Source organism: Macaca mulatta, chromosome 3, assembly GCF_049350105.2.
Source record: "Macaca mulatta isolate MMU2019108-1 chromosome 3, T2T-MMU8v2.0, whole genome shotgun sequence".
NCBI lineage: Eukaryota > Metazoa > Chordata > Mammalia > Primates > Cercopithecidae > Macaca > Macaca mulatta.
In genome coordinates, this window is record NC_133408.1 from 45399843 (window position 1) to 45413500 (window position 13658).

Genomic DNA, 13658 nt, shown 5'->3' on the forward strand with positions numbered 1-13658 from the left:
TCTATAATCCATGCCTTTGCACTCTCATGAATTTCGGAAGCATTTTCATTTCCAAAGACCTCGATTGGCCCAGCCTCAAATGAGCTCTAGGCCAAGAGAAGAACTAACCTTGGCTCCAAGCCAGCCTTTCTGTGCCCACCCCCTGGCCCCCCACCCCACCCCACCATGGCTCCTCTGAGTCCCCACCCAGAAGTACTGAGACAGAGCAGCGAGACCCATGAGTGTGGAGCTCTGGCCTGCCAGCCAGCGTGACACTCACAGTCACCACACCCCTAGCAGCCCCGAATGGTCCCTCCCTGAGCAAGATGCTGCTTTGGCTGGGCGTGGTGGCTCACGCCTGTAATCCCAGCACTTTGGGAGGCCGAGGCGGGTGGATCACTTGAGGTCAGGAGTTCAAGACCAGCCTGGCCAACGTGGAGAAACCCCGTCTTTACTAAAAATACAAAAATTAACTGGGCGTGGTGGTGCATGCCTGTAATCCCAGCTACTCGGGAGGCTGAGGCAGGAGCATCGCTTGAACCCGGGAGGCGGAGGTTGCCATGAGCCGAGATCATCTCGCTCCACTGCACGCCAGCCTGGGCAGCAAGAGCGAAACTCCGTCTTAAAAAAAAAAGGCGTTCCCATGGACAGCCTCCCCACCCCCAACTCGGGGTCCGCCCCCAGCCCGTAGGAGCCCCAGGTTCCCCTAAACATCCCGGGCAGCGGGGCGGGGGAGCCCCTGGGAGATGCCGGCGTTTTCGCGGAGCGGCTCGTCCCGGAGTGCTCCTGGGACTTGGGCTCTGTGCTGAGCCTGAACCGGGGCTGCCCCTCCGTCCGGCTGCTCCCAGGGACCTGTTTCCCCATCCGCGGAATGGGCCCGGGGCCCCGCCAGGAGTGGAGAGGCCGGGGAAGGAGGGCCGCGGGAGGCATGGATGCGGGGGTGCTGTGTCGGGGGGAGGGTCGGGGAAAGCGGGTGGGGGGAGGCTGTCTCGGGCACAGATGTGGGCTAGGCGAGTGGGGAAGGTGCGGGTGGAAATTGAGGGGGAGGATGGGGACAAGCAGGTTGTGGGGAGGCTGTCGGGGGACGGGAGTAGGGGAGGTGGGGACGCAGGCTGTCTCGCGAAGGCTGTAGGGGGAGGATGGGGAGAGACGGATGGGGGGAAGCTATCTCGGGGCGGGTAGGGGAGGCTATAGGAGGAGGAGGGGGAGAGGCGGTGGGGGAGGCTGTCTGGGGGAACGAGGGTGGGGGGCTGTCGGGGGAGGATGGGAGAGGCGGTGGGGGAGGCTGTCTGGGGGGACGAGGGTGGGGGGACTGTAGGGAGAGGATGGGGAGAGGCGGGCGGGGGAGGTTTTCTGTCTTGGGGGCGGGGCGGAAGCTGGGGGCGGGGCTGCGCGGCCACCTGGTCTGGAAGCCCCAGGCGCCGGCCGCCCGCCCGCAGGTGCCGCCACCGCTGCCCGCGCCAGCCCGGGACACCCGGACCTCGGCCCCGCCCCGGCCCCGCCCCCGCCCCGAGGGCTCATTTGCATGCGTCCGCGGCCCCGCCCGGGGCGGCTAAAGCGACGTGTCCTTGTCCCCCGTGGGCAGCCTCGGTGCGTGCGGCCGCGGATCCCCAGGTAACCCGGGAGCTGGGAACTCGGGTGGGGCCACGGGGAGGGAACCCAGGGGCAGGACCTGGCGGCGGGGCTGTGGGGGTTGGGGGGAAACCCGGGTGGGGGACTTCTGGTCTGTCCGGAGCCCCCACGGGGGCCATCCACGTGGTGGGATTGGGGGCTGCCGCCAGGCCCTGGCCATTGCCGACCTCTGACCTCCACGGCTGCCCCATGTCTGCAGCGGTTCTGGCCCCAGTGCTGTCCCTGCACGTGTCACGTCCAGCGGGGCAGGACAGCGAGAGCCTGGTGGCTGGAGTCACTGCCCGCCCACGGGGCGAAGGAGTCAGTGCCGCCTCCGGCAGAGGCGCCCCCTAAGCTAGGGTGGGGGACGCGTCTCAGGGTGGTCTAGGCAAAGTGTCAAAGGTCACCAAGCTCAGGAGGCACTGGGGGGCCGTGAGGGGCGTGAAGCCAGAGGAAGATCTAGGGGCCAGGGTGAGTCGCCCAGGAGGAAGGGGGACGCAGGGACAGGGACAGGTTCCAGAAGTCTGTATGAGGTAAAGCAGGGGCGTGGGGTGGGGTCAGCCCAGGGCTAAGCGTGTGAACAGAAGGATCTCCAGTCGCGGAGCGCCACCCCCTGCCCCTGGTACCATTGTTGTCAGCAAGTGGGAAGCTGCCGGGGACGGCACCCCAGAGGGTCCCCTGGCCATGTGGGGGTGACCACAGAGTGTCCTGTGTTCTGGATTTCAGCTCCAAGGGCCTCACCTCCCCGCCGCCACCTCCTGGGACAGCCAGTCCAGGGCCATGAAGACCAAGAACCGGCCCCCGCGGCGCCGGGCCCCGGTGCAGCACACAGAGGTCACCCCTGGGGAGGGGACGCCAGAGGGGTCCCTGCCGAACCCGGGGCCAGAGCCGTCCAAGGGTCTGCGGAGCCGGCCGGCCCGGGCTGCAGCAGGGGCGAGGGGCGAGGGCGGGCGCAGGCGTCCAGGCCCCTCGGGACCCGGTGGCCGTCGTGACAGCAGCATCCAGCGGCGGCTGGAAAGCAACGAGAGGGAGCGGCAGCGGATGCATAAGCTCAATAACGCCTTCCAGGCCCTCCGTGAAGTCATCCCGCACGTGCGCGCCGATAAGAAGCTCTCCAAGATCGAGACACTCACACTGGCCAAGAACTACATCAAATCACTGACGGCCACCATCCTGACCATGTCCAGCAGCCGCCTCCCGGGCCTGGAGGGGCCGGGCCCCAAGCTCTACCAGCACTACCAGCAGCAGCAGCAGCAGCAGGCGGCTGGGGGCACGTTGGGGGCCACCGAGGCCCAGCCCCAGGGCCACCTGCAGAGGTACTCCACCCAGATCCACAGCTTCCGAGAGGGCACCTAACGCCCAGCCCTGGGTGGGGGTGGAAGTGGCCGCGGCTGCCTGGCCTGCTCCTCCCAGCCCCAGTCCCTCCAAGCCGCGAGCCCCAAATGGGCGGGGACACCCCACAAGGACGCGGCCTCAGCGGTTCCATTTTCCCCCGAACATTCAGCCATTTCCCTGGAGCAATTTTTCCTGCCCCACTGGGGACCAGCGAGTGGCCTAGTTGAGGCCGTGGCCCTGGAGAGCGGCGTGAGGCCCAAGCCTTTGGGTAGGGCCCAGGCAGATCTGGATTTTTCATTGAGCCAGGCAGTCTCCTTGAAAAGGAGGAAAAGTTGAAAAACCTTCTTAGCCTTGGCACCAACGATTCTTCACCCTGACTTCCTCCAGGGCAAGGGGAGATCCCAGGAAAAGGGTTACCTGCAGGTTTTCCGAAGCCAAGGCCCTGGCAAGGGACCCCCGCCTCCAACCTTCATTGTAGGGCTACATGGGGCCTGGGCTCAGCATCCGCATTTGGGGTAAACTGAGGCCTGGGACAAGCCTGGCAGAGCCCAAGGCTGCTCAGGGAGTGGGGCCAATCTGAGATGGTTGGAGCTGCCAGAAAATCTAATCAGATGACCTCAAATTCATCCTCAAAGGTTGAATAGTGGGGAGGAGCTGGAGTCTCTTCCTCCCTCCTCCCGAGTGGGGGCTCCTGGATGTGGTGACCCCAGGCTGTGCCTGGTTGTGGAGGGTCTGGGGCAGGGTGTGAGGGGTGCTGTGGAGCTGGAGCAGGAGACAGGGCTGGGTGTTCCTGGTGCAGCCCTTCTGGGCATGGGAGAGAAGCCCCAAGGCCCTTTCTTGCCCCCCAAGAGTGGCTCTGAGGCCTCCTGCTCAGCTCCGGCCCGCGCAGGGACCAAGTATGCCCCACTCCAGCCCCCGCCACCGCCGTTACTTATTCTCACTGATGTGGGGTTATCATATAATTGGCACCATGCTGTGTCTGTAGGACATTACGATGTGCTTGGGTCCTGGTCTGAGTTGGCAGCCCGTTGGGTCTCTCTGCCTGGTGGAGCCTTGGGGTGGCAGGTATATCCCTTCCCCCACCCAGGTACTTCATCCTCATGGCTGGGCCTGGCGGCTTGGCACGTCTCTGCCGCCCCAAGCCCAGCTTCCTTCTGCTGGGCGTTCCTGCCCCACTGGCTCTGCCGGACTTGGCCACTTGGCTCTCCCCTCCCTCATGCCTCTGCCCAGAGATGTCCTGAAGGCCCTCAGGGCCAAGCTGGCCCAGGGATGTGGCTGCCACAGCTGAGACCAAGGGCCCTGGTTGGCCCGTCCCCACCAGGTGGCCTTGCCCTCCCCAAGGTGGGGGTCGTGGTGCCAAAGGCTGCATGTACCAGCAGGCTTGGGGTCACGCCTAGCCACGTAAGGACACAGGTACCCTGAGTATCTGGCATTGGCAGCTTCAGGCCTGATTTTCCTGGTCAGGGCCCCTTAAGGTGGCCCGGGCACGTAGGTCTCATTTCGATGAGCCTTTATCAGAGGCCTGGTCTGGTCCTGGCCCTACCGCCCCGGCTGCCCTTCAGCACAGCTCGGGGTGGGGACTCCGGGATGCTGGGTCTGCCCCTTGGGAGGGGGCAGTCTGGAAGGTCAGGGTGGTCCACCACTGTGGGCTGAGATTGGATGCAGGTGGGAGCTTGGGACAGCGAGAGCTCGGGGCTCCCCTGCTGTGGGACACCTGCCCAGCGGGGACTCAAGATGACAAAGACCTCACCAGCGGGGGTACTCAGGTGCTACAAACCTGGCAGCTCTTGTTTCCGGCTGAGCCATGGCCAGAGCAGGGCTCAGTCCGCCCCTGAACTTGCTGAATGGACCGACAAGCTGAGCCCGAAAGCCCAGAAGAGCCTCGGTCCAGGAGACGAAGACCGGACCCGGTGTCTAGCACAGCCCAGGGCTTCCCGGGGGGCAGCAGGAGGGCCTGGGGGTCACCGCCTTCAGGACAATGGCCTCAGTGGCTCTTTCTGCCCTGAACTAGCACCCGCACCTCCTCTGCTTCCTAAAGGGTGACCTGGGCCGAGCAGCCAGTCCTTCTTCCCCTGAGGCCAGAGGGGACACCCTGTGGCCACATCACACAGGATACTCAGTAGCCATAGTCTCGCTTCGGGGTGTCCAGTGTTTCGAGGAGGAGAGGGGACAGGGGCCAGGCCCACTCCCTTGGCCCTCCTCTTGGACCCTAAGGCCAGGCTGGATCCTTTTATCCTGTGGGGAGCCCCTGCCTCGGCCATCGGGCTGAGTTCCCTCAAGTCCCCGCATAAGTGGGTGAGAGACCCACGCGCCGTCCCCCGGGGCTGTGGACGCACCCACCCTTCGGCAGACAGATGCCCTGAGAGCTCCGGAGGCGCGATCCCCATCCCCACCCGCGGAGAAGCCAGAACCGTGATTGTTGCGTCTGGGAAAACCCAGCCGGAGCCGCACGGCCCGTGCCCCCGCTGTAATTGTGCTGAAAATGATTCTCAAATGACCCAAACTGGCTCTTATTTTTTCTAATGGCCCTCTCAAAGTATTCATGAAATTGATGCTGTGTCATAAAACAAAAAATAAAAGATTTCACGGCAATGTCTGCTTCAGGCACGCGGGGAACCACACGTTTTAATCAATCAATGTTATCGATAAAAACACCAGGGCATGGACACTCCAGGGGAAATGTTTATTGAGTAAAGCATCTGAGGAAGTGATGCTGGGCAGGTAAACAGTTGGTGCTCAGCAGCGAGAGGACGCGTCGCTCTACCGTTCTGCAGGGTGACGCCCTCCCCCTACCTCACTGAGAGCCACGTGCAGACACAGCAGGCCACAGCAGAATGCACAGGTCACTGTTGTAGGGGAACAAACCGTAATGCCCAAAGAAAACCTGATAGAGAAATGTAAACAGACAGGACAGGGTGGTTCCAGGTGGCCGCCACCGTCAGGACCTTCCCGTGATTGATCTGAGAGCTTCCCAGCCGGCGGCACTGCGACCCACTTCCAGAAACACCGGAACACCAGGTCTCTCAGATGCCGGCGGGCGGGGCCCCAGGGAGACCTTTCTCAGCATCAGCTTTTGGGTGACAAACCCCATATTGTACAAACACAACGGACCCCCTGCTGACAGTGAGACCAGGACCCTAGGAAGGTCAGGTGATGGCACAGTCATCCCCTCTCCAACCGGGCAGAGCCTGGGGTTGGGCTCTGATGACCTCCCGGGCAAAGTGTCCAGGTGGAGGAAGCAAACCCCCAAATGGGGCACAGAGGGATAAAAAGCAGCTGAGAGGCCGCTGGATGGGTCGGGGCCACTTGGCCGACGCTTTCTGCCTCGCCTGGCCGGGCCGGGCTCTCGCCACAGGATGGAGCGTGACTGTGCGCCCTGCTCCATGTGCAGGATGGGCTGAGGGTCCGTGTGCACAGCCCATGGCCACCGCTGACGGACACAGTCCTGCTCCCCGCAGGAGCCTGCAGTCTGCACCCCCTACAACATGATCATGATCTGATCCAAGAAGCCCCTGTCCGCCAGCACGTCTGGGGAAGGGGCCGAAAGGGGGTTGGTGACGGTGACTGCGCACACGGACACTGCCTCCGGCCACAGGGCAGCCTCTCATCCTCTCCCAGCCTCCTGTCTGGTACCCCGGCCCCCTCAGGGAAGAGAACATCCCATCCAATCCCATCTACTCCAGTGTTATTTCCAATCTGCTGTCTCCTTCCTTCACTTTTTTTTTTTTTTTTTTTTTGAGATGGAGTCTCACTCTGTCGCCCAGGCTGGAGGGCGTCGGCACGATCTCAGCTCCCTGCAGCCTCCGCCTCCTGGGTTCAAACGATTCTCCTGCCTCAGCCTTCCAAGTAGCTGCGATTACAGGTGCCCGCCACCATGCCCAGCTAATTTTGTTTTTTTTTGTATTTTTAGTAGAGATGGGGTTTCACCATGTTGGCCAGTCTGGTCTCAAAACTCTTGACCTCAGGTGATCTGCACACCTCAGCCTCCTAAAGTGCTAGGATTACAGGCGTGAGCCACGGCGCCCGGCCTCCTTCCTTCACTTTTGAAATGAAAGCCTCTTTGCAAGTCCTGCTCTGAGAAATGGTCACTGCATATGGTAAAGCGGCCCTGAGCCCCACAGCCATCTTGCTTGGTCAGGGGTGGCGGGGCCCGGGTGCTGTCTGAGATGCCAGCTCAGGCGGGCTCCATCCTGGGCTCCGCTGCCCCAGGCCCGGTGTTCCTGGAGGGCTCCAGGTTCTGGGTTCTAGTCCTGGAAAGGCAGGAGGGAGAGGGGAAGGGAAGGGTGGGAGGCCCCTCCCACCCCATGCCCCACACCACCAAGGCTCCTTGCAGACGGGGACATGTGCAGGAGTGTCCGTGGAGCTTCACATTTCGGGGCCGTCTCAACCAGTGCCTGTGAAGTGGCCGCAGCCTTGGGGCCAGGTTCCCTCCAGAGTCCACCAGGGCGACATCGCTCTCACAGTACACACTTCAGCACAAGAATGGCTCAGCCTTGATCGCCCAAACCGGGCACCATCACTGCATCTAGGTGCGTGGGGGAGCCTCAGCAGCAGACGGGGCCATGGGCCTCTGGCGGGGCACTTGGCTCCTGCTCCTGGGACGAGCTCCGGGGGGCCCTGGTGGCATTGGCCCGGACAGAGATATGGTCCCAGCCTCCCTGGAAGGAGAGAGCTATGTCACCAGGGGACTCGGGGACTCCAGGATCCTGGAGGGGCTCTGCCTGGGGGCCTCCCTCCAACCCAGACCCCGGGTCCCAGGGGACGGTCCCACAGGACACAAGGTGACCACACAGCCCCAGACCATGGCCCCCGCTCACCCCGATGCCGTAGTCCCAGCCATGGCCCTTGGGCTCGTGGGGCTGCACGCCCGTGCGATGACACACCGTCCCCCGGCTCAGGCTGTGGCTGCCCTGCACTTTGTTGGCGATCACCCAGACCTGGAGCACACACCCCATGAAGCTCTCAGCCCCAGCTGCCGTGGGACGGCTGGGCATGGGATGGGGGAGACCAGAGAGGGAACCAGAGCACCCCAAGCGCCCGATACCCCCTGAGCACCCCCACCTGGTCCAGAGGCCCCACGGACACTCGACACACGTTGTTGGACACGTGCTCCCAGCTGGAGCCCTGCGGGTAGCTGGGCGTGATCCCCTGGCGATACCACAGGTTTCCTGGGGAAAGAAGCAGTGAAGATAAAGAGAAAGACCTTCCTGGCCCCTCCTGCCCGTGCGGCCCAGCAGCCAGTGGCCAGGCCCCGCTCTAACCACTTCAGAGTTTGGGAAGCTGCCGGGGAGGCAGGAGGGTCCTGGCCCCTGAGTCAGGGCCACAGCCTCCTCCACTTCTCCACACTCAGGAGCCTGGGCTGCGGCCAGCTCTGCCTTCTGCACACTCAGGGCGTCCCCCAAGCCTCATAATCACCCTATTGTGCTGGGCACGGCCGGCGTCCTGATCCTCTTTCTGGGGAAGCAGAAACTGTGGACAAGGGAAGTCCTAGCCAGAGCAATCAGGCAAGAGAAAGAAAGAAAGGGCATCCAAATCGAAAAAGAGGAAGTCACGGTGTTTCTGTTTGCCCATGATAGGATCAAATACCTAGAAAACCCTAAAGACTCCTCTAAAAGACTCCTAAGTTTGACACATGAGTTCGGGAAAGTCTCAGGTTACAAAATCAATGCACACAAATGAGTAGCACTGCTACATGCCAGCAGCAACCAGGCTGAGAATCAAATTAACCCCTTTTACAACAGCTGCAAAAAATAACACAAAATGCCTGGGAATGTATATAACCAAGGAGGTGAAAGATCTCCACAAGGAGAACTACAAAACACTGCTGAGAGAAATCAGAGATGATAGAAACAAATGGAAATGCATCCCATGCTCATGGATTGATGAGTATGGGATGAATCAGTGGAAAAATCAATATCATGAAAATGACCATACTGCCCAAAGCAATCTACAGAGTCAATGCAATTTCTATTAAAATACTGTCATCATTTTTTACAGAATTAGAAAAAAAAAATCCTAAAATTCATATGGAACCCACAAAGAGCCTGAATGTCCAAAGCAATTCTAACCAAAGAGAATGAATCTGGAGGCATCACAATACTGGACTTTAAATTATACTACAAGCCTATGGTAACAAAAACAGTATGGTGCTGCTATAAAAACAGACACATAGCCCACCCCCTGCCAATGTATTATACACCAGTTGATACCTAAGTAGTTTTTGGGGATGATATATTACTTACACATTTTCTATGTAGTAAATAGGTATGTGTATGTGCGTGGGTGTGTATCTGATTACTTTGTTGGAGTGATTCGTATGGTTTGGAACTGTTTGGGCCAAGTTTATGCAAAAATCTACATTTTTGAGTAAACTCCCCATGACTAGAGTAAGTTTCCCCAGTATTTGAGAATTCTTCACTTCCCAAAGCTGTACAAACATCAGATAATCAGTATTTGTAAGGATCGATAATGTAACTTATAATGAAATTGCTTTCTCAGTTATTAACGTTAACTGGATCGTCTTCATGTAGCCTTATAACTCATTTGTGCTATTCCATTTTCCTCTGTTCCTTTTATTTTCACTTCCCTTATAATGTTAGTCTCTTTGTACTGATTTCTGAAGAGTTCATTTATGATTAAAGAGGATAACATTTTGTCTAGAATTGCAAATATGTTTTTTCTCATTCATGTTATTGTGGTGTTTTATTTTTTTGGTTATACAGAAGTTGTAAATTGAAATGTAATCTTGTTCTGTTTTATGAAAAAAAAAAAATAGACACATAGACCAATGGGACAGAAGAGAGAACCAAGAAATAAAGCCAGATATCTACAACCCACTGATCTTTGAGAAAGCGTACAAAAGCAGAAATTGGGGAAAGGACAGTTTATCCAATCAGTGGTGCTGGGAAAACTGGAAGTTGCATGTACAATAATGAAACTGGATCTGTCTCTCTCACCGTGTTAAAAAATCAACTCAAGATGAATCAAGGACTTACATCTAGACCTAAAACCATAAAAATTCTACAAGAAAACCTAGGAAAAGCTATTCAAGGGCTTTGCCTCGGCAAAGAATTTCTGACTAAGATCCCAAAAGCAAATGCAACAAAAAGAAACATATATAAAGGAGTCCTAATTAAACTAAAAAGCTTCTGCAGAGCAAAAGGAGTAATCATCAGAGTAAAGAGACATCCCACAGGATGGGAGAAAATATTTGCAAACTATGCAACTGACAAAGGACTAATAACCAGAATCTAGAAGGAGTCAAACAAATCAGCACACACACACACACACAAAACCAATAATCCCATCCAAAAGTGGTCAAATGACATGAATAGACATTTCTCAAAAGAAGACATGCGGCTGGGCGCGGTGGCTCACATCTTTAATCCCAGCACTTTGGGAGGCTGAGGCGGGCGGATCACCTGAGGTCGAGAGTTCGAGACCAGCCTGACCAACACAGAGAAACCCCGTCTCTACTAAAATACAAAATTAGCCGGGTGTGGTGACATATGGCTGTAATCCCAGCTACTTGGGAGGCTGTGGCAGGAGAATCGCTTGAACCCAGGAGGCAGAGGTTGCAGTGAGCTGAGATTGCATCCACTGCTTTCCAGCCTGGCAACAAGAGCAGAACTCTGTCTCAAAGAAAAAAAAAAAAAAGAAGATATGCAAATGACCAACAAACATATGAAAAAATGCTCAATACCACTAATCATCCGAGAAATGCAAATCCAAACCACACTGAGATATTAATACCATTCGATTTCTGCAAGACTGGCCATTATTATAAAGTCAAAAAACAACAGAGCCAGGCGCGGTGGCTCATGCCTGTAATCCCAGCACTTAGGGAGGCAGAGGTGGGCAGATCACCTGAGGTCAGGAGTTAGAGACCAGCCTGCCCAACATGGTGAAACCCCGTCTCTACTAAAAATACAAAAAAATTAGCTGGGCATGGTGGCGGGCACCTGTAATCCCAGCTACTTGGGAGTCTGAGGCAGGAGAATCGCTTGAACCTGGGAGGTGGAGGTTGCAGTGAGCCGAGATCACACCACTGCACTCTAGCTTGGGCAACAAGAGTGAAACTCCATCTCAAAAAAAAAAGATTTTTTTAATGGTACATTTTATTTTTTATTTTTTAATTTTTATTTTATTTTTTGAGACAGAGTCTTGCTCTGTCACCCAGGCTGGAGTGCAGTGGCATGTCTTGGCTCACTGCAATCTCCTCCTCCCAGGTTCAAGTGATTCTCTTGCCTCAGCCTCCTGAGTAGCTGGGACTACAGGCACTTTGGGAGGCTGGCACTTACGCGCCACCACACTTAGCTAATTTTTGTGTTTTTAGTAGAGATGGGTTTCACTAAGTTGGCCAGGGTGGTCTCAAACTCCTGACCTCAAGTGATCTGCCCACCTCGGGCTCCCAAAGTGCTGGGATTACAGGCATGAGCACTGTGCCCGGCTAATGGTACGTTTTAAAATAACTGAAAGAGGGCCAGGTGTGGTAGCTCACGCCTGTAATCCCAGCACTTTGGGAGACCGAGGTGGGTGGGTCACCTGAGGTCAGGAGTTCAAGTCCAGCCTGGCCAATATGGTGAAACCCCGCCTCTACTAAAAATATAAAAATCAGCCAGGTGTGGTGGCCTGTGTCTGTAATCCTAGCTACTTGGGAGGCTGAGGCAGGAGAATCGCTTGAACCCAGTAGGTGGAGGTTGCAGTGAGCGGAGATCGCACCACTGCACTCCAGCCTGAGAGACAAGAGCGAAACTCCATCTCAAAAAAAAATAATAATAATAATAATAACTAAAAGAGTATAATTGGATTGTTTGTAACATAAAGGCTTGAGGGGATGGATACTCCCTTTCTTCTGCTGTGATTATTATGTATGGCATGCCATATTATGTATCAAAACATCTCATGTACCCCATAATATATACACCCACTCTGTACTCACAAAAATTAGTTGTTGTTTTTTTTTGAGACAGTCTCACTGTGTCATGCAGACCACGTTGGCCAGGCTGGTCTCGAACTCCTGACCTCAGGTGATCCGCTGGCCTCAGCCTCCCAAAGCGCTGAGATTACAGGTGTGCGCCACCATGCCCAGTCAAAACATTAAAAATTTTAAAAAAGAGCAACTTGCCATTCTCATCCAGGGCATACACCGACGTCTGCCCCACGGACACCTGCTTCAGCCTCTGTCTTGGCGGGGATGGGATGTGGTACCAGCAGTCACCTGAGAAGGGGAGGCTGACTCAGGCACACGGCCACCTCCTGCTTATGTGGGCCAGGTGGGGCTGAGGGCCTCGGTCCCCAGCTGCCTCTCAGATGTGGAGCCTGGTGTCAGCTGTGGGCCACACAGAGCTGAGCCGTGCGCTGCCATCCACCCAGCACCATGCCTGGAGCTCTGGAAGCCGTGGCGGGCTCTGATGGACTCATCTCACCAGCGCAACACAAAGGCTTCCAGGGCAGCTCACGGTGGAGACCCAGCCTCAGGGGCTGCCCCCCTAACCCATCCCTGTGTAGAGGGCAGCTGAGTACCAGTGTCCCCGTGTTGGATACTGGACATCTGGAGAAAAACAAGCCAGCACAGGCCGTCCTCCCAGACGGCCACTAGAGTGGTCACTGTGGAGTAGACCCTGCAGGGCCAAGACACAGGGGCCACCGTGGGAAGGGCCAGGCAGGCCTGGCTCCGGCTGCCCCATCGCCAGGGTGACCACCTCCCAGTCAGTCCCAGAGTGGGGGGACACGGCTTCTGGGGGACCCTGGCCCAGAGGGGATGTTTGGCAAACGTCAGCTTGGACGGAAGGTGAGCACTGCAGGGGCTCCTGGGGCGCGGCACTCACCGGCCGGCTGCGAGGGGTACACGGAGCCCCGGTAGAAGGCGGAGCCGTCCCTTGCCACGGCCCACACCTGGTAGCAGGCCCCGATGGAGATGGAGGCGAAGGGCTGGTCAGTGCCAACGTGCAGCCAGGAGGAGCCCTGGGGACGGCGAGGAGGGGTGCTGAGATCACCAGGGCCCCCACCCCCAGGGCCCCACCTCCAGGCCCAGCAGAAATGGGCCTAGCGGTTGGGCAGCACGGGTGGCTGGGGGACAGCCGGGAATCACACAGCCCCACCCAGCCTGATCTCGGTGCTTGTTGAAATCCTGGGCGTATCTCATCCTCCTGCGAGCAGGGAAAGCGCCCCTGTGGGCGTGTGCACCTCACCGCGGTGCTGACCACCAAGGACCAGGTGCCAAAGAACCACGGTGTCCCCTGGGCCCACCTCTGTCACCCCCGCCCCACTGGCCTCATTCCTGGGCCAACTGCCCCAGGGCACAGGGACCCACTCGGACCACAGGCAGTGTCCACTGGTCCTAGGGGCTTGTCCTGAGCAGGGTCCCAGCCCAGCTGGACTCCAGAGGAAGGTCCTCATTGCAGGAAGAATCTGGCCCCGGCACTCACCGCGGGGTTGAGCGCCGACACGCCCAGGCGGCACAGCACATCCCCCTTGTCACTGATGGCCCAGAGGGCAATGCTGTGCCCGCTCCGCTCGGCATCCGGGCTCTCCGGGATGATGGACACGTCCCTGAGGGTGATGGGGGGCACCTCCAGCCAGGGCCCGCTGGTCACCAGCTTGCATTTTCTGTACAGTGGAGAGCGGACACAGCCCGGGGACCCCAAGGTGACCGCCAGGCTCCAGGGCCTCCCCCACTGGAGCCAGGAGGAGGAAAGCAGTCAACCCCGGGGTGGGTGGAAAGAGGGGCC

General features: G+C 57.9%; 2 protein-coding genes across 9 annotated transcripts in view; one reads left to right on the forward strand and one right to left on the reverse strand.

Annotated features, from left to right (window-relative positions):
- Nucleotides 1–1435: 1435 nt before the first annotated feature.
- BHLHA15 (basic helix-loop-helix family member a15) lies at nt 1436–5517 on the forward strand. The gene is made up of 2 exons (XM_015134350.3): nt 1436–1593; nt 2317–5517. Exon 2 carries the CDS (start codon nt 2371–2373, stop codon nt 2944–2946), a length of 576 nt encoding a protein of 191 aa, XP_014989836.1. The 5' UTR covers nt 1436–1593; nt 2317–2370; the 3' UTR covers nt 2947–5517.
- Nucleotides 5518–5589: 72 nt separating this feature from the next.
- TECPR1 (tectonin beta-propeller repeat containing 1) overlaps nt 5590–13658 on the reverse strand; it is a 41958-nt gene continuing 33889 nt past the window's right edge. For 5 of the 8 annotated variants that reach the window (XM_077996175.1, XM_028845536.2, XM_077996180.1 and 2 more), the window contains 6 exons: nt 13356–13536; nt 12756–12891; nt 12053–12145; nt 7987–8093; nt 7743–7862; nt 5590–7583 (listed from right to left, as the gene is read on the reverse strand). In XM_077996175.1, coding sequence (XP_077852301.1) covers nt 7470–7583; nt 7743–7862; nt 7987–8093; nt 12053–12145; nt 12756–12891; nt 13356–13536 — 751 coding nt within the window. In that variant the 3' untranslated portion in view covers nt 5590–7469. The remainder of the gene's footprint in view (nt 7584–7742; nt 7863–7986; nt 8094–12052; nt 12146–12755; nt 12892–13355; nt 13537–13658) is intronic. The other 3 variants (XM_077996178.1, XM_077996177.1, XR_013415026.1) reach the window with 2 other exon arrangements.

Bases quoted from the DNA above. Each gene is read 5' to 3' on its own strand.
- BHLHA15 (XM_015134350.3), top strand. From the start codon at position 2,371: ATGAAGACCAAGAACCGGCCCCCGCGGCGCCGGGCCCCGGTGCAGCAC.